Raw genomic sequence first — 19,809 nt, forward strand, 5'->3', positions numbered from 1 at the left:
GACCTAAAGGGTATAATGCTAAGTGAAGTAAGTCAGAGAAAAACAAGTAACATAGGATTTCACTCATATGTGGAATTTAAGAAACAAACAAGTGAACAAAGGAAAAAGAGAAAAACATAAAAGACTCTCAAATACAGAGAACTGGTGGTTGCCAGAGGGGAGGCAGGTGGACAGGCAGATAAAATAGATAAAGGGGATCAGGAGTAGACATCATGATTTTACCGATAAGGTACAGAATCACTGAATCATCATATTGTACACCTGCCGCTAATATAACATACTGTATGTTAACTGTACTTCAATAAAAAGTCCTAACTAAAAAAAACCTAACAGGAAGTATTTAGGGAATAATTAACAATATAACTTTTTTTTACTAAATATAAAATATTACCCAATTATAAAGATAACGAAAATTATAACAAACTGATCTACTAGTTGTCTTTTTATCTCTCAACCATTTTAGAATAACTTTCAAATACTTTTATGCTAAGACTGTAAAGATCATACCATAAATTAAAGTAAATTCAGGACAAACTAGTAAGTAAAGATGCAGAAGAAATATCTCTTAAGATATTGAGAATTTGGATGATCATTAAAGCGTTTATTCCCATTATATGGGACATGTTATGTTTCTATTCCAAATCAAATTCCAAAAAAGTGATGGCCTGGAAAGAATAGGAAAATACAGAACTAAAGAATAAAGCAGGAGCTCTGTATATAAAAATTAATCAAGAATTAAATTGTTAGCAAAATAACACTCACCTTGCTCGTCAAGAAGTTTCTTTGTGAGATCCTCAGCTTCATCTCCACCCTCTAACTCCAAGGTATCATCATTAATTTCTAGGTTCTCCAACTCAAGTTCCAAATCATCAGGATTTGATACTTCCTTATTATCTTTAGGTTCTTTTGTCTCTATTTGAAAACAAAGAACCAGTTATCTCTGAATTAAAAGTCACATTGAAATCCTGTCACAAAAATAGGTAAGAATTCATAAAATCTGCATCATTTGTCTTAGAATCTACATATATACCTGGCAATAAACTTGAGTATATATTTAATATTCTCAGATTTTATAAAATATAGTACACTCATTGAGAACAAACCATAACTTCTTTGATTCTATAAGTCATCTATTAACTGAAGGAATGGGTGGGTGGGTAGATGGATGGAGGCATACATGGCATGAGGATCTGTGGTAAAGAGAGGAAAATAAAGTTGATTAGATAAAGCGGACTCAGATTAAGGTGGATCTCAAACTCCATGATGACAAGTTCAGACTTTCTCTTTTATACAGTGTGAGCTTTGTTGGGTCACGAGCAGGAGATAACATTTAAATGTGAGGTGATGTGAAAACTGACTTAGCAACAATACACAAGATAAATCAGAAAGACCAGATACAAAAAGACCAATTGGGGAAACATCCTTATAATTCAGATGTCAGGGGTTAGAGGAAATTAAAAAATGCAACAAAACCAAGGAAAATGGCCAGGAGTTGGTAATAGGGCTCAACAGAAAGGATAAAAATGAAAGCAGAAGTAAACTCAATTTCAACAATATTGCCATAATGTTCAATGGCTTAGCCTTACTTTTGTGTTAGAAAATTTTCATAAATGAAAAAAACAAAAAAGCCTGAGTTCAAGACTTTATGCTTTAAAGAGTAGTAGCCTTAGGGTGTCCACTGAAATTATATTTCTCAGCCTCATCTTCTCTTAGAGTCTCTAATCTCATAATTTCTGCAGTAAAAGCAGAAATGTTTTACTGATACATGATCCCATCCCTTATCTGGAAGAATCAAAACTCTAATATGGATTGGTTCTGCTACCTCTACTGGAGACAGTTTTCTCATTCATTTACCCTTCCATTCAACTAACACTTAAATTCTTACATGCTAACTACTGTTCTAAACAACAAGGATACCACTTTGCACGAGATTTAAAACCCTGTCCATACATTTCCCAGTATTCTCTGATGTCTGGCTATCAAAAAACCAACATTTACTACCAGCTACTATGTATTCAAAACTATGCTAAACTGAACATTCACAAAAAGCATAAATGTGACTCTTGCTCTCAAGAAATGTATAATCTATCCAAGGAAATTAAATTAATATACACAAGTGAGTCAGAGGAGTATGGTGAAGAGAGGATTCCAAGCAGAAAACATGACGAGGGAAGGCCATGAAGCAAGAGGACTATCCTGCTGACGATGCTAAAAAGGAGAAAAAAGTAAGGGTAATGTGGTATCAGATATTGGAGAGGAAGACCTACACCAAATTGTGCAGGGTCCAAGAGACAAGGTTAACAAGTTTACATTATCTTCCAAATAAATGTAAAGCCATTAAAAGACAGGAGAGTAAAATTAATTTTTAGAATGTACAGAAGGCAGCAAGAGCAAATCCAGGGCAGCCCGGGAGGAAGAATCACACGGTGGTCAGGTTAAAAGACGATAGTTCCTTAGATTAGAATAGAAGCAGTAAGAACAAAACCAATCTTGGATACATGTAAAAGGTTGAAATAAGCAGACTTGATTACTACAGTGACTGCCCCATCCTCTTCTATAGGACCCTGAAAAACACTGACATTTAAAAGGTCCAATGAAAGTGGAAACTGAAGATAAGTGGAGAAGACAGGAAGGTTTAGTGCCACAGAAGCCATGGAATGGAAATGCTCCACAAAGGAAATAGTAAACTGTGTTGAATGGTTTGAGAGATCAAATGAGACAGAGACTGGAACCTGCCCATGAGATACAGCAACATGAAGGTGACTGGTAATTTTCAGTTTCAGCATAGAGGTGAGGCTGGAGCCAGACTGGAGTAGACTAATAAGGAAGTAAGATAGTGAACAATCTGTGTGTTTCAAAAGGACTACATAAAAAAGAGACAGGACTCCTGGAGACCCAGGAGGTTTCAGAGTATTCACAATTTGCTTTGATGTGTTGTTTTTTTTTTAAAGATTTTATTTATTTATTTGACAGACAGAGATCACAAGGAGGCAGAGAGGCAGGCAGAGAAAGAGGAGGGAAGCAGGCTCCCTGCTGAGCAGAGAGCCCAATGCGGGACTCGATCCCAGGACCCTGGGATCATGACCTGAGCCGAAGGCAGAGGCTTTAACCCACTGAGACACCCAGGCGCCCCTGATGTGTTTTGTTTTTAAAGATGAGAATATGTTTGAATGCTGAGATTAAGGATCCAGTAAAGAGAGGGAAAGAGAGACAGAGAATTCGGTATCAAAGAGATAAAAAGGGATAATGGACTGCAACAGGGTTCAGGAGAAAGAGGGAAACAAGATTCAGAGCAAGAAGATGACCTGGTCTTATACAGAAGGTGTAGAATTTCACCTTATCACCCAGGGAAGAAACATTGTATAAGCCCTAAAACAGGCAGATTTATAAATTAGAAGGGGTACACTGTTGAGGGAATTATATCTGAAGGCTCCATCTTCTCTATATTGCACATCATCTTCTGCTAAGGAGGAAGCAGAACGAAAACTGGAGAGAGAATGAAAATGTGTTACGGAGTATGGGAGAGGGAACTAAGGACAGAGATGCTGTCAAGTTTCCATGTAGTGTTGAGAATCTAGTTGAGATTGGTGACCATGAATTTATCCAGCTATTGAGCTATCTAAATGATTATCTCTAAGAGAACTCAATATTTTGGATACAGAAATCAATATATGGCGGATGACTGAGTTCATCCAGGGCTGAACTTGACAGGCATGTATGAATGAAAGACAGAAGGAAAAAGAATGTGTAAGAGAAATGTATAGCAGCATGCAATCTAGAAAAGAAGGTAAGTGAAGGCAGCGGGAAACTACTGGAAGGTCAAAAAAAAATAAAAAATAAATACAAATTTAAAAATTTTTAAAAACTGAGGAAGCCAAGCAAGGGACTAGACGTCTCAAAAGAGGCAGAAGAGGGCAGTGAGGGTACGTGAGAAGGTAAGGTACAAGGATACAGAGGTATTTACGTTAGTGGTTTGAGGTCATTTCAGGGCTGGTGCAGTTTGGGAAGATTAATTTCTATCATACTGGTAAGAATGAAGGATAAAGAGAGATGCCTTAAGTTCAAACCAGTTACTAGTGGAAACTGTCCTATAATTTTTTATCCACAGAATACCTCTACCAAATAAAATAGCATTTTCTTTCTTTTAATAAGTTCAACTGCTTAGTCAGTCACAATTTTGATCTATTCATTCTTGGGTATATTTCTGTATATAAGACCATATCCCCCTTTCTCCTTTCATAATACTGTTTACAGGATTGATCTCTTATATTACTAAAACAGAGACTTGCTGGTCCACACCATATTTCTAATTTATCCTATACCACTGACAGAGTAAACTTTTTTTTTTTTAAAGATTTTTATTTATTTATTTTACAGAGAGAGATCACAAGTAGGCAGAGAGGCAGGCACAGAGAGAAAGAGGGAAGCAGGCTCCCTGCTGAGCAGAGAGCCCGATGCGGGACTCGATCCCAGGACCTTGAGATCATGACCTGAGCTGAAGGCAGCGGCTTAACCCACTGAGCCACCCAGGTGCCCCGACAGAGTAACCTTTTAACAGAAAGTAACAAAAAAGTAACAAAAAGCTGTGTATCAATCACATCTATGGATCTATGTTATTTAAACTTCAAATAAATGATACTCATGGTCTGTAGTGAGATAGTTCAAATGAATTTTTCACTACCCTCCTAATTTATTATACCTTCTAAAAAGGCAGAATGAATTTTTTATTTTATTTTTAATATTATTTTATTATCTTAAAATACTGTTTTATATATTATTTTATATTCTATTTTTTTATTTTTATTCTTAGTTTCGTGTGATCCTTATTTCCTCTCCAAATGTACTAGATAATTTCCAGCTTCTGTATCGTTTTTTTCATGCCATTCTCTCTACTTGGAAGGTCCACCCCAATATCTTTTGTCAAAATTCAAGTTAAGCTTCAAAAAGTCTGTCACAAAGGTCCATTTCTGCCACAGAGTTTTATCTGATCTCCAACCATGGTTACTGACCCCATGGGTTTTTTTGGTTTTGTTTTTTAAAGATTTGAGAGAGTGCATGGTGTATGGGGGGGAGGAGACAAGGGAGAGGAACAGAGAGAATCCCAAGCTGACTCACTCTGAACAAGGAGCCGCATGCTCAGGGCTCAATCTCACAACCCTGAGATCATGACCTGAAATCAAGAGTCAGAAGCTTAACTGACTGAGCCACCCAGGTGCCCCCAGCCCCACTGTCTCAACTGCCACAGTTCTTGTACTTTTCCTATGGCTCCACTCCTATTTTCCTTCATATTCTAATTCTTTGAGGCCCAGGCTGCCCCCCAATAATGGGACTGTAAGTCCGCAGACTTGCTCATATTTGTCTCATCCATGTCCCTCAGTACGTTATCTCACAAGAGAGGTTGATACCCTAATCCCACTACCTCAAAGAAAAACAAATATTGGAACCCTTCAAGTAAGTCAAACTTGAAAGATGCTACGAAAAACCTACCATGGCAGAAAGAAATACTGAGATAACTAATGTTTTAGAAACTACTCCTCAGTGCTTCAGTTGTATATATGAGGAAATGCTTCTGAGAAACTTTAACTGACAAAACTGAGCAGCGGGTATCTGAAATGAGCATTTTATATATTTTTTCCTTATACTTCCTGAAACATTTCAAATATTTCAATACTACTGTCCATAAAATATAAAGTAAAATTTATCTTAAGGTAAGAACATCTTTGAGATTAACCAAGAGGTTTTTATATTTTTACAGTACCACAATATAGTACCACATATTTTTATGGTACCACCATCCTACAGCGTTCTTACCATAGGATGACCTCAACTATCGTGTACACCAAAAAAGCCTAATTTTTGGAATACTTCTCAGCCATCAAAAAATAAAAAGATCTTGCCATTTGCAATAACATGGATAGAACTAGAGGGTGTTAGGCTAAGCAAAATAAGTCAGTCTGAGAGAGACAACTATGATATGATCTCACTGACTGTGGAATTTAAGAAACAAAACAGGGGATCATAGGGGAAGAGAAGAAAAAAAATAAAAGATAAAATCAGGGAGACAAACCACAAGAGACTCTTAAGCATAGAAAACATTAGGGTTGCTGAAGGGAGTGGGGTGGAGGGTGGGGTAACTGGGGGATGGACATTAAGGAGGACACGTGATGTACTGAGCACCGGGTATTATGTAAGACTGATGCACTGCTGACCTCTACTTCTGAAACCATTAATACATTATACGTTAACTAAATTTAAATAAAAATAAAATTTTTAAAAATAGCCTGCTTTTCATTTCACATTCAGTATATTCTAAATAAGAATGTCATAAAAAGAAATTATTTTATTACTCTTCTTTCAATTAGTACGCAGCACCACCCTATCCCCCATTTAAAATATATGTTATATATGAAAAAGGAAAACAAAACTGATCCTTTAAAAAAAAGCTTTCAGTTGGGGCGCCGGGGTGGCTGAGTGGGTTAAATCCTCTGCCTTCGGCTCGGGTCATGATCCCAGGGTCCTGGGATCGGGCACCACATTGGGCTCTCTGCTCAGCAGGGAGCCTGCTTCCTCCTCTCTCTCTGCCTGCCTCTCTGCCTACTTGAGATCTCTGTCTGTCAAATAAATAAATAAAATCTTAAAAAAAAAAAAAAAAGCTTTCAGTTAAAACCTTTAGGTGTTTGGGTGATATGTTACTACATATGTTACCTATAACACATGCACCACTGTGGTCAGGATATTGACAGTGGGGGATGCTGTGTGTGTGTGGAGGGACGGAAGATACGGGAACTGTATACTTTCAAGCTTAATTTTGCTGTGAACCTAAAGCTTTAGCTCTAAAAAATGAAGTCTAATATTAAAAAAAAAAAGTTTGTGTGTGTCAAAGGACATTATCAAGAAAGTAAAAAGACAATCTTTGGAGTGGGAAAAACATCTGCAAATCTGATAAGGGTCTAATATCCAGAATATTTTAAAAATTCTTACAATAAGATGACTTAAAAAATAGACAAAGGACTTAAAAAGAGATATGCAAATGGTCACCAACCACATGAAAAGATATGCAACATCACTAGTCATTAGGAAAACATAATCGAAACTACAATACCACCTTTACACCCACTAGGATGGCTGTAGGAAAAAGAAAATCATAAAACAAGTGTTGGTAAGGATGCAGAGAAATGTAGGAATGTTAACATGGTCCAGCCACTGTAAAACAGTTTGAGAGTTCTAAAAGTTAAACACAGACATTGTATTTGATACTGTATATAGTACTGTATTGATACATACACATGTATCTAAAAGTTAAACATAAACGTTGTATTTCTTAATCCCCTTCACCTATTTCATCCATCCGTCTGCATCCCTCCCCTCTGGCAAACGCCAGTTTGTCAGGTGTATTAATAAATATGTTTCTAGTTTTTTTTTTTCTTTTCATTTGTTTTTCAGATTCCACATATAAGTGAAATCATATGGTATTTGTCTTTGTCAGACTTGTTTTACTTAGTGTAATATTCTCTAGGTCGATCCAACAACATCCCAGTTGTTGCAAATAATAAGATCTTGTTCTAGTTTTTTTTAAAGATTTTATTTATTTGAGAGTGAACGAGAAAACACAAGTTGGGGGGGGCAGGGGAGTGAGGCAGGCAGGGGCAAAGGGAGAAGCAGACCCCCCTGCTGAGCAGGGAGTCCAGATGCAGGGCTCCATCCTAGGACCTTGAGATCATGATCTGAGAAGAAGGCAAACGCTTAACTGACCAAGTTACCAGGCACCCAAGGTTTTATTCTTTCTTATGACTAACATTTCATTTTATATATATGCCATATCCTCTTATCCATTCACATCTATCAACAGGCACTTAGTTTGCTTCTGCATTCTGACTACTGTAAATGGTGCTGCAATAAACATAGGGGTGCATATATCCTTTCAAATTACTGTTTTTGTTCTCCTTGGGTAAATACCCAATAGTAGAATTAGTGGATTGTATGATATTTCTACTTTTAATTTTTTGAGGAAATTCCATACTGCTTTCTATTTGTAGTACCAATTTATATTCCCACCAACAATAATGAAGATCGCTTTTTCTCCACATTCTCACCAACACCTCTGATTTTTTGTCTTTTTGATACTAGTGATTCAGACTGGTGGGAGGTGATATCTCACTGTGGTTTTGATTTGATTTCCTTGGTGAGTAGTGGTGTTGAGCATCTTTTCATGGTCTATTGGCCATCTAAATGTCTTCTTCAAAAAAAGTATATTCAGATCCTCTGCCCATGTTTTAATCAAATTATGTGGTTTTTTGGTGTTGAGTTGGAGGAGTTCTTTATATATTTTGGATATTAACCCCTTATCAGAAATAGCATTTGCAAGTATCTTCTCCTATTCTGTCGTTATTATAATAGCTTTGTATGGTGACAGATGGCAACTACACTTACAGTGGTGAGTACCATACAGAATACAGAACTGTCTAATCACAATGTTGTACACCTGAAACTAAATATAATATGTCAACTATACTTCAACTAAAAAAATAAAAAGCTCAAAGCCCACTGATGTGATACACACACAAAATGAAATATAGTTCAACCATAAATAGGAATGGAGTACTGACAAAAGTACAATGTGAATATACCTCCAAAACATGATGCTAAGAAAAAGACTTGTGACTCCAATTATATGACACACTAAAAATAAATCCACAGACACAGAATGCAAATTGGTATTTGCCAGGGGTTAGAGGAAGGGAGGAATGGAGAGAAACTGTTTCATGGGTATAAGAATGATGGACTGTTTTAGAAGTATGTGTTATCATACCTGCATCAAAAGCAAAGAATATTACTTTCTAGTTTCTAGTATAAGGCACGTAAATTACTAATCTTTTTTTTTAATTTATTTATTTTTATTTGTTTATTTACAGCATAACAGTGTTCACTGTTTTGGCATCACACCCAGTGCTCCATGCAGTACGTGCCCTCCCTATTACCCACCACCTGGTTTACTAATCTTAACGTAACTCAAAAAGCAGTGTTAACACAGGAATTTAGGGCCCAAGTCATTCATTAACAAGGCTGAAATTTCATATCCACCACTTACTAGCTGTGTAAGTTACTTAATCCTGGGTAGTTACTCAATTCTTTCGTGCCAGTTTCCTCATCTGACAACAGGGACAATAACAGTAGCTGCACTTCACAGGGTTATTAAGAGAATTAAACAATGTTTTACTTATAAAGTACTAAAATGATGTTTGGCATGAAGTGATTATTAAATAAAAATTACTAGCTATTACTTTTTTACATGAGTTCCCTAATAAATATATCAGATTATAAAAGTATATTTTAAAAAAATTATCTGCTTTCTCTACAAATCCCTGCCACCATTCCCTCCCATCTCCCCTCCATCTCTAGTTTGCCAGAATTCCCTTTAGAGAACATGATGTGACTGGTATTCAGGATCTTCCCCATGTTAATGATCTCAAAGCTTGTGATTTCTCTAAATTAACTCTCCTTCACAAAGAGCTAGGGTTATCTGGCCTACAAAGAGTCTTATAGGTAAAGAGCACCACAGAACTGACACTTCTCCTAACTGGGAGAATTTCAGCTCTTACCAAGATCTCACATGAACTCATTACATTATAAACAAAACATTTTCAAATTATTTCACATTAACATAAATGTTTTGGTACTGTTGAAATTATGTCATCTATCACCCGTTCATGCTCCATTCCATGTTATCCTGTCATTTAGTCTAATGACTCAATGTTCATACTGCAAAACTAGTAACTAAAAAAATACTTTTATATATACTAATTTGAAATTAATTTTTACAGCACTTAATGTAAAAATTTATCCTCTAGAATTTACCTTTGGAATCATCTTTGTTGGAATCTTTATTCTGACAACTTTTCTCATTATCTTTAAACAAGATGGCTGGAACAAAAGCTTTCAAATCAATGAGGTTCTCATAAAAATTCCGAGCATCTTCATCTTCCCATATACCACCTTCCAAGTCATATTCTCCAGGCTTACCAGGTGTAAAAATATCAATTCCAGGCCCATGCTCTACAATAAAATAAGCCAGAGGAAATTAAAACCATTTCAGGTATAGTATACAAAACCATGTAACAAGATATTTTCAATTTTACAACTGATGAATCCGGAGTGTTTCAATTAATAGAAGATTCTTCAATCAACAAACACTCTGGACTGTTCATGTAGTGATCTTTAATATCAAATCAGGACAGACTAGAGGACAACATATGTGAAAGATGCCTTTTCTCTTATATAAGAAATATATAAGCCTGGCCATTCCTAAAATATTCACATCTCCCATAAAGCATTTTTTTTTATGACTTCCAACCCTCTGTACCACTTACATCACAATTATCTTCTTAAGTAAACCAAAAAATATTTAAGACTTTTTTTTTTAAGCAATCCCTGTACCCAATGTGGGGCTCAAAGTCGTAACACTGAGATCAAGAGTCACATGCTCTCTGGGGTGCCTGGGTTACTCCGGGGGGTTAAGCATCTGCCTTGAGCTCAGGTTCCTGAGATAGAGCCCTGTGTCAGGCTCCCCTGCTCATGGGGAGTCTGCCTCTCCCTCTGCCTCCACCGCACTTGTGTGTGTGTGTGCGTGCGTTCTTCCCCTCTCTAAAAAAAAAAAAAAAAAAAGAGTCAATGCTCTGCCAACTATGCCAGTCAGGTGCCCCAGAAGTAAACCATAAGCTTTTAATTAAGTTTTGGTATGATTCTTTGATGTAATCCCTGGTATAAGGCAGGTTGCTATAAAGTGTCAAGTGATAAATAACTGAAAAAGAACAGAAGGAAAGAAGAAAAAATACGAAGATATTTCAGTAGGCGGTAGAAAATCACGCAAATATTTGCACATGTACATGCACACACACACACACACACACACAGAGTCTACCTTTTACATACAACTATAACTTCTTAAAATCAGAAGAATAAAATTAATATCCAACTTCATGATCATGAGATCACTCGTGAATTTATCTATTCTCACTGTGCTTCTCTCCTAACTAGAACTGTAAGTAGGAGAATGATCATATAGATTAAAAATAACCATAAGAGGAAAGCCTGGGCTCAGTTGGTTAAGCAACTACCTTCAGCTCAGGTCATGGTCCCAGGATGGAGTCCCACATCAGGCTCCCTGCTCAGCAGGGAGTCTGCTTCTCCCTCAGACCATCCCCCTTCTCATGCTCTTTCTCTCTCTCTCAAATAAATACCTAAAATCTTTTTTAAAAACCCGTAAGAAAATGATTCATTTCATAGCAAAAACAAGACCAAGTGCAAAAATCAACACAACACTGGCTCCCTAGCACACTCCTTATATGCCTTACAGCACATGTATTTAAACACAGGGCACCAAACCCATAGAGTCGACTGATAAATTCATAACTTTTGTGCAATGAAAAATATAAACAAAAGCAAAGACAAACTAGAAGACAATACTGGCAATATTCATACAAAGAAATTAATATTCATAACATAAAGAGCCCTACAACCGAAGACCAAAATCCCAATAGAAAATGGATAAAGCCCCTGAACAGCTTAAGTAAAAGACCATATGAAAAGAACCTTAACCTCAATACTAAAAAGGATAATGTTAAATAAAACTAACATTTATCACTGCAACACATTAGATTATATTTAAAAGACTGATATAAGCAAATGTTGACAAGACCACAGGGAAATAAGCACTCTTTTATCTAGAGTATAAATTAACACAGCATTAAGGAGATGTCATCTGTCAGTATCTATCAATATTTATTTTATTTTATTTTTTAACATTTTATTTACTTATTTGACAGAGAGATAAAGAGCACAAGCAAGTGAGCAGCAAGCAGAGGGAGACGGAGAATCAGGCTGGCCTCTGTGCAGAGCCCAACATGGGGCTCACATGGGGCTCAATACCAGACTCTGGAATCATGACCTGAGCTAAAGGCAGGTGCTGAACCATCTGAGCCACCCAGGCGCCCCAGTATCTATCAATATATAAAATAAGTACAATCTGGAGCGCCTGGGTGGCTCAGTGGGTTGAAGCCTCTGCCTTGGGCTCGGGTCATGATCCCAGCATCCTGGGATCAAGCCCCGCATCGGGTTCTCTGCTCAGCAGGGAGCCTGCTTCCTCTTCCCTCTCTGCCTGCCTCTCTGCCTACTTGTGATCTCTGTCTATCAAATAAATAAATAAAATCTTTAAAAAGAAAAAGTATAATCTTTGATCCTGTAGGATTCCCTCCAGGAATCTATACCAAACAAATAAAAGAAAATGTGAAGTAAGATTTACAAGGATATTCACTGCAGCACTGTTTGTAACAGAGCAAAACTAAACAGAATCTAAATATCTACCAATAAGGGCTGACAAAATGTATTTATATACTCTGTAATATTAATGAGACACTAAAAGAATGAAGCATATTTTCTGAATTCAGTAATTTCTCAAAAATGTTATTGAAATAGAAAAGTTAATACAAAATAACATACTATATAAATTAACAAGAAAGCTATGTATCAATATCTGATTATGTATTTTACATATGTATTTTATACTAAAAAGTCTGGATAGAAGCATATTAAACTATTAACCATGGATAACTTGGAAAATAGAATGCATAAGACAGGAGACTTTCACTTTCTACTCTATAATATCCACAAATATTTTACATATATGAAAAATGTATTTGCACAGTAATTATAAATTATGAAAAAATCAACTTCTAAGAAGCAAAAACATGCTACAAAGTCGAAAAGCAGTAGATAATCACAGGAAACTATTTGCAATGCATATGACAAAGAATAATTTCTTAAATATGCAAAGTGCTTTTATACTTTAATTAAAAATAGGTTAATATTTGATTAAAAAGAAAAGGCAGGGGTAAAGGATTCAAACCAGTATGTCACAGAGAAACAAACATATATATATAAAACAGCCAATGAATTTAAAGAAAAGATGCTCAACCTCACTCAGAAGATAAAGTCAAGAACTACAATACAGTAAGAACATAAGGAAAAACTCATTCTCACATAGATAGTAGCATGTAAATTTCTTTGGAAGAATATTTAACTTTACATATTTAAACTTAAAATGCATAGACCCTAGGGAAGTACTGAATCACTATACTGTACACCTGAAACTAATATTATACTATATGTTAACTGACTAGAATTTTTTAAAAACTTAAACAATAAAAATAAAATGTAAAAAAGAGAGTAGCTGCAGAACAGTATATATAATACAATCTCATTTCAGCAGGGCAGGAACCAGCATTCTGATCACTTAAAAGTTCAGGCCTCTTCAGACCAAGATGAGGTACCAGTGTTCTAAAACGACTAAAAAAAAAAAACCAACCAGACAATACATACATATGCCTTTGAACAGAATATAAGATAGCACAGGAAAGTGATTCCTAGAGAGAGGAAACAAAAAGCCTGAGCCCTACAATTAACTCCTATAGCTTATTGCCTGATAAGATTTTCCAGGCTATAGCCAAGTAAGGGAGAAGTAAAGCAGACCCCAGAAGTCTCCGTGAGATGAAAACAACAGAAGCTGAGTGTGGCAAGACTCTAGCCCATGTGGCCAGATACTGCAGGACAGAGTACCACAGAGAAGAAAAACACAGAGACAGACCTTAAAGATCAGTAGAGAGCTCCTCCTGAACGTTCAGCGGAATACTGATCTGCCCCTATGTCTGAGGGAACTTGTTGAGATTGGGAAAATAACTACTATGAATCTTCTAATTCATGGGAAATCAAATAGAGTACAGAAGGATATTGCTTCTATAATAGGGAAAATTAGCCCTAGACTAAAGGCTGCTCTGATCCCAACTAACAAAGACAACCTGAAAAGGGTAAAACTGTTTCAAAGTAGCTTAACTGTGCCCCAGAATGAAGGTCAATGATATTTCTAAGAATACAAAACTATCCAGCAGTTACCCAATTTAAACATGACGAAAAGGCAAAATGTAAGAAAATACAAGAGCTGTAGAGAAGATCAATCACTTAATTAAAAACCAACACAGAAATGACATATATGATAAAATTAGTAGACAAGGACATTAAAACAGATATTCTAACTGTATTTCATATACTCAATAAGCTAGGAGATAGACTAAGCATGTTTGAGACCATGGAAAATATAACAAGCTTCCAGAAATAAAAATTATATCTCTATATAATATTAATAATATGGAACGCCTGGGTGGCATAGTCAGTTGATCATCAGACTCTAGGTTTCAGCTCGGGTAATGATCTCAGGGTTATGAGATCAAGCACCATGTCAGGCTCTGTGATCGGCACAGAGTCTGCTTGAGATTCTCTCTCCCTCTCCCTCTCCTCCTCTGCCCCTTCCATTTGTGCTTTCTCTCCCTCTTAAATAAATCTTTTTTTTTTTAAGATTAATTGTATATTAGACACTGTAAAATAAAAGACTAGTGAATTTGAAGACACAGCAATAGAAACTATCCAATACAAAATGCAGAGAAAAAAGTATTAGAGAATAAAAAGGACAACTTCAAACGACCTAACATAGTTATAATGATATCTCTGTAGCAGGTGGAAGAGTAACAGAAAATATACTGGAAGAAAAAGGGTCAGGAGTCTCCGAATTTGATGAAAATTATAAACTCAAAGATTCAGGAAATCCAATGAACCCAAGCACAAGAAACGTAAAGAAAACCACACCTAGCCACATCATAATTAAGAAATTTTAAAGCAGCCAGTGGAAAAATACACAATATGTTAAAAAAAAAAAAAAAAGTACTGAAAGAAAAAAATGTCATCCTAAAATTCTATACCTGGTTAAAATATCTTTTTAAATGAGGACAGAATTTTGTGTTGGCCTGTTATCTCTGGAAAAGGCCTAAAAATACTTTTCAAGTCATTTAACATTAAAAGAAAAACTACCTTAAATTTCAGTAGAAATAAATCAATACCAAATCAGTGCCAAACAATATCAAAGATTTTAGTTCTAAAATATAATAAATATACTGAAAAGTTTCAAGAAGCCTGCCAGATTAAAATAAACACAAATTATACCGTGGAACTTCTTTTAAAAACCAAAAATTTTGAGGTTCACTGATGAAGGGATATAAAAATAAGTAGGCATTATACACATGATTATATACAAATTTAATAAAATAAACACATTCACACTATACAATAGGTGTTTCTTATTGAGATGTAAAATACAAAATATCTTTTGGTATTATAAAAGGCTATCTTACAAATACGTTACTCTTAAAATTTTTAAGTGAACAGGATTGCCAGATAGCTTGAAGATTAATAACACATTAACACACCTACTAACGTAAAAATAATTATTATATAAAGTAGCTGATATGACAGATTAATGTATTAAGAGCCTTACCAACCTAAGGCAATCAAAATGGAACTTTAAAACATCTTTGAAATAGTATGGAAAACAACTCATCTCACAAAATGATAAACAATTTATCTCACAAAACTGTAAGGTAACTTTTAATTCTAAATAACAATTTAAGATACTGTATCATTCAAAACAGATTAAAAATAAATATAAAAAATATTAGAATCCCAAAAATCCATTCCACCTTATGAAAAATAAAGTGAATCCTTTTATAACCCCAACTATGGTTTAAGACAGGCCCCCGCTGGAGGCACCTGGGTGGCTCAGCTGGCTAAGCATCCAACTCTTGGTTTTCGCTCAGGTCATGATCTCAGGGTTGTGAGATCTAGTGCAGTGACCCGCTCCATGCTCAGCACAGAGTCTGCTTGAGATTCTTAGATTCTTTCCCTCTTTCTCTCCCTCCCGCTCTTTTCCTCCCTGCCCCCTGCAATGTGCTTGCTCTAATAAATAAAATCTTTAAAAAAAAAAAAAAGAGGCCCCTGTTGGATATAATTCAAAGATACCTAATATAAAAGAACCCGAAGGACTGCATCATAAAATCATATGAGTTAATTATTGTTCTCTGAGTGCAAAGCCTTTTCCATTCATAGGAGTGTTTCAAATAGCAGCTTTTCAAAGTCCTTATTAGGTCTTAATACTGTCTTCTTCATTTAAAACATCTTAAAGGCATGTTTAAAACTTAAATTTTCAATACTATACACCGGACAAAGTAAAGACAAGTGATAGTGCTTACTGAAAAATCACAATGTTTTTAGGGCTATCTTACCTTCTGGTGTTGGTTTGTCTTGAGGAAGATCTGGCATATTTTCATCCAAGAGGTCTGCTAAGGATTGAGAATTTGCCAGCAGCTTCTGATATGACATAGCAAATTCCTCATACTGTTTATGTCTATCTTCACTTAGCTCCCCTTTAGAATGGAGAATACGCCTATAAACAAACGATGAAATAATCTGATAATCTCATCAAAATACACGCAATCATGTATTATTACACTGGGAATGTTCCATAAAATTTTATCACATAAGCTTTTTGCATATTTTCTTCAATTTATTTTTATTAACATTTTAAAGATGTATCTGAAAATTAAAACTGGTATAATCAAATTCACCTAAGCAATTAAATTTCAACATTAATTCTTCAAAGGCGATTGTGATTAACTATGCCTGCAGAAATGTAAAATTTGACAATGCCACTAATTAAAAATTATTTTTAAAGCATTTTGTTAAAAATACTCCCTTCAGATAATCAAAAATACTTAACAGGCCTAAAAAAGTTACTATTCAAAACAACAGGTTATAAAATCAGTGTCCTTAAATTTTTTTTACAATGATTTGAATCAAGATTTTTTGAAAAAGCCCACATCTCCCAAACAGCTAATTCTCAGTTTACTGTACAAGTACTGGTTATTTATCCATTTAATGAATATTAATGGAGTAACACGCTTAAGCAAGGCCAGGCCATCTCAGGAACAGAGAATACAACCAGTCTTCCACTCTATAAACAAATCACTAATAAGCCACCCATAATAAGAAATACAGAACTACTGAAAATTTTCAAAATGAACAGTGAAATAAAAATCTTACTATATAAACAGGTAGCTGAGATGTCTATACCTGCATCTATTTATGACTAAGTACATACATAATAACATGTGAAATGTAAAACCTTAATGCAAATACAATATAGGTTTCAAAAAGCCAATTATAAATGTAAATTAAGTCATTTTCAAAATATACAAGTTTTTTATTACTTGTCATTTGAGTTTTCTTATGAACAAGGAAGAAAATGAGGTGTTTTTTTGGTGATGTTATCTTATTAAGAGTTACAGAAAATAAGTGAAAAACCATGCCTAAATTTACTCATCCCAGCTTACCTAGAACAACTTCCTAATTTTCCTATCTTACCCAATTTCTACCCACATAAACTTTTGTTTAAATGCTGTAACATTCCAGCCAACATTTTCTAAGTTGGGATTATCAGCTCTCATTATAAGCACAGGGTAGATCAATGCATAGGATACTATTCATTAAATCCAATCTTCTGTTTTCAAATCCAGCCTATTAGGAATCTAAAACGAATAATTTTCACTCATTTTCTTACTATTTAAAAGTACACTAGTATCATCTGACGAACAAGAATAGAGTTTCTCTCTTTAACTACTTATTTCAAACTAATTTTACAGGAAAAAATTCTTTCAGTTAAGTTTTATGAATGAATTCTAAACCCAAAACATTCAAAAATGCTGAACTCATGAAAGCACTGACTATTACTCTGAATGAGGAAGCTTGTTAGAACTTTTAATTAGAAATTGTATCATTTTTGGGCGCCTGGGTGGCTCAGTGGGTTAAGCCGCTGCCTTTGGCTCAGGTCATGATCTCAGGGTCCTGGGATCGAGTCCCGCATCGGGCTCTCTGCTCAGCAGGGAACCTGCTTCCTCCTCTCTCCCTCTCTCTACCTGCCTCTTTATCTACTTGTGATCTCTCTCTGTCAAATAAATAAATAAAATCTTTAAAAAAAAAGTTATTTAAAAAAAAATTGTATCATTTTTGAAGATAAAAAAGACACTAAAATTAAGTAAATTGTTTAAATTAATACTCAAAAGTAGGCTATTCTAAAATGTTCTGCAGTATACGATCAGAAAAAATGTTAGTCAATAAAAACTTAAGTTTATGCTGTAAGATTTACTGTAAGATTAACTGTAAGATTATGTTCAGAGTGATAGTACAGTCCTGAGAGATTTCAAAACATCTGACAATTAAGATGCAAATTATTTCAGTACTTGAAAAGAAATTGGAAAACATCTCAAAATAACAGAACCTGGAACTTTCTCTAACAAGTTCTGACATTCTAGTAATCTGAAGAACATACATGCAGTTTTACGTTATACAACATTCACCAAACATTTATAATATATAAGCAGTAATAAAGTGATGACTATTTTATCACAACGAAAAAGACTGACACTTTCTCCAATATCAATCTCATTTTCAAACATCTGCCTGTGACTTCGCATTCGATCAATTAACAGCGAGTGATTTAATTCTATGATAGTTCCCTTTGTACACATTCCAGTTCCTTTCCAATCACCCTAAAACAAATTAGAAATTCTGAAGCTCCAGAGGTAACTCCCACACTCACCCAAAGCTCAATCCCATGATCAAATTTTTTAACAGTACTATTTTACCTAACTGCTTAACTTACATGTGTTTAGGTCAAGAACAGTCCTCAGGACAAAAGCTTAGGTTTTGGTAGATGTATTTTCTAATCATATCTTACACTGAAAACTTAGCAAGCAGCACAAGATATCAATGAAATGGCATTGGAAGAGTTCTGTTATACACAACATTTACCTAGTCCTACATATTTTCCTTTACCATTTATTTAATATATTTACTAAACATCAGACTAAACACACAACACCTAGTAAGACTATAAATTTCAAGCAGAGATATAAATGCATCATAGGTACCTGAACATTCAAAATCCCTAGAGTCATTTAGAAGTGCTCATCAAATTAAAATGAAACATTTTTTAATAACTGTACCATACATGGCAGTTTTTTATGTTTATGAAACCCCCTGGAAAAGATTTTCAGTTTGATTAACTTTTTTAGAAGACCTGTATGAGGGAACTAAACATTATGTAGCACATTTGACCAAAGTACCTACTCTCTCACTAAATTTTCTTATGAGAATTCCATTGGACTATATCATTATGCAAAATCAAGCTGAATACATGATTTATCATATATCATTTTAATTACAATCTCTTCAGAAGGACATATATTCAGAAAGTTGAATAGAAACCATTCTTTTTGAGATGGTCATAAATTAGAGGTTAGCAAACTATTTCTGCAAAGTGTCCAGATATAAGTATTTTAGGCTTTGCAGACCCATCCTTTGTTGCGACTACTCAACTCCGCTGATATGGCACAAAAGCAGCCATAGATAATACATAAACAAATGAGCATGACTATGTTCCAATAAAACTTTATCTATGGACACTGAAATTTGAACTCATATAATTTTCGTATTTCACAAAATATTCCTCTTGATTTTTTTCTAACCATCCAAAAAAGTTAAAACCATTCTTATTTTTAGCTCACCAGCTGCATAAAAAAATAGTGGTGGGTCTATCTAGCCTGTGGGCCATAGTTTGCCAATCCATGCCATAATTAGAGTTTAGTGAATCATTATCTGTTAAATGTATTGCAAGTGAGTACATTCTCTCATGACATCACTGTAAAACAGAGAGTTACTGGGAGCATTTTAAAGATACAAAAAAAAAAAAAAAAACCAATGAAAACAAAATTAATTCCAAATCTTATTCATTATAATAAAAATACAAGATAGTAGACCTCCACCAGATGATGAGTTAATCACTATCTGGAAGCAATCCTAAGGTACATCAATCTT

The 19,809-nt window shown here is 35.0% G+C and overlaps 1 protein-coding gene across 2 annotated transcripts in view; it reads right to left on the reverse strand.

Moving 5' to 3' along the window:
• The window catches only part of UPF2 (UPF2 regulator of nonsense mediated mRNA decay), a 110,854-nt gene that overhangs the window by 75,121 nt on the left and 15,924 nt on the right, over nt 1-19,809 (reverse strand). For both annotated transcript variants that reach the window (XM_046012479.1, XM_046012480.1), the window contains exons 4-6: nt 16,161-16,321; nt 9,856-10,053; nt 763-912 (exon numbers count right to left, since the gene is read on the reverse strand). In XM_046012479.1, coding sequence (XP_045868435.1) covers nt 763-912; nt 9,856-10,053; nt 16,161-16,321 — 509 coding nt within the window. The remainder of the gene's footprint in view (nt 1-762; nt 913-9,855; nt 10,054-16,160; nt 16,322-19,809) is intronic.

The sequence above is a fragment of the Meles meles genome, chromosome 7 (genome assembly GCF_922984935.1).
Source record: "Meles meles chromosome 7, mMelMel3.1 paternal haplotype, whole genome shotgun sequence".
Taxonomy (NCBI): Eukaryota; Metazoa; Chordata; class Mammalia; order Carnivora; family Mustelidae; genus Meles; species Meles meles.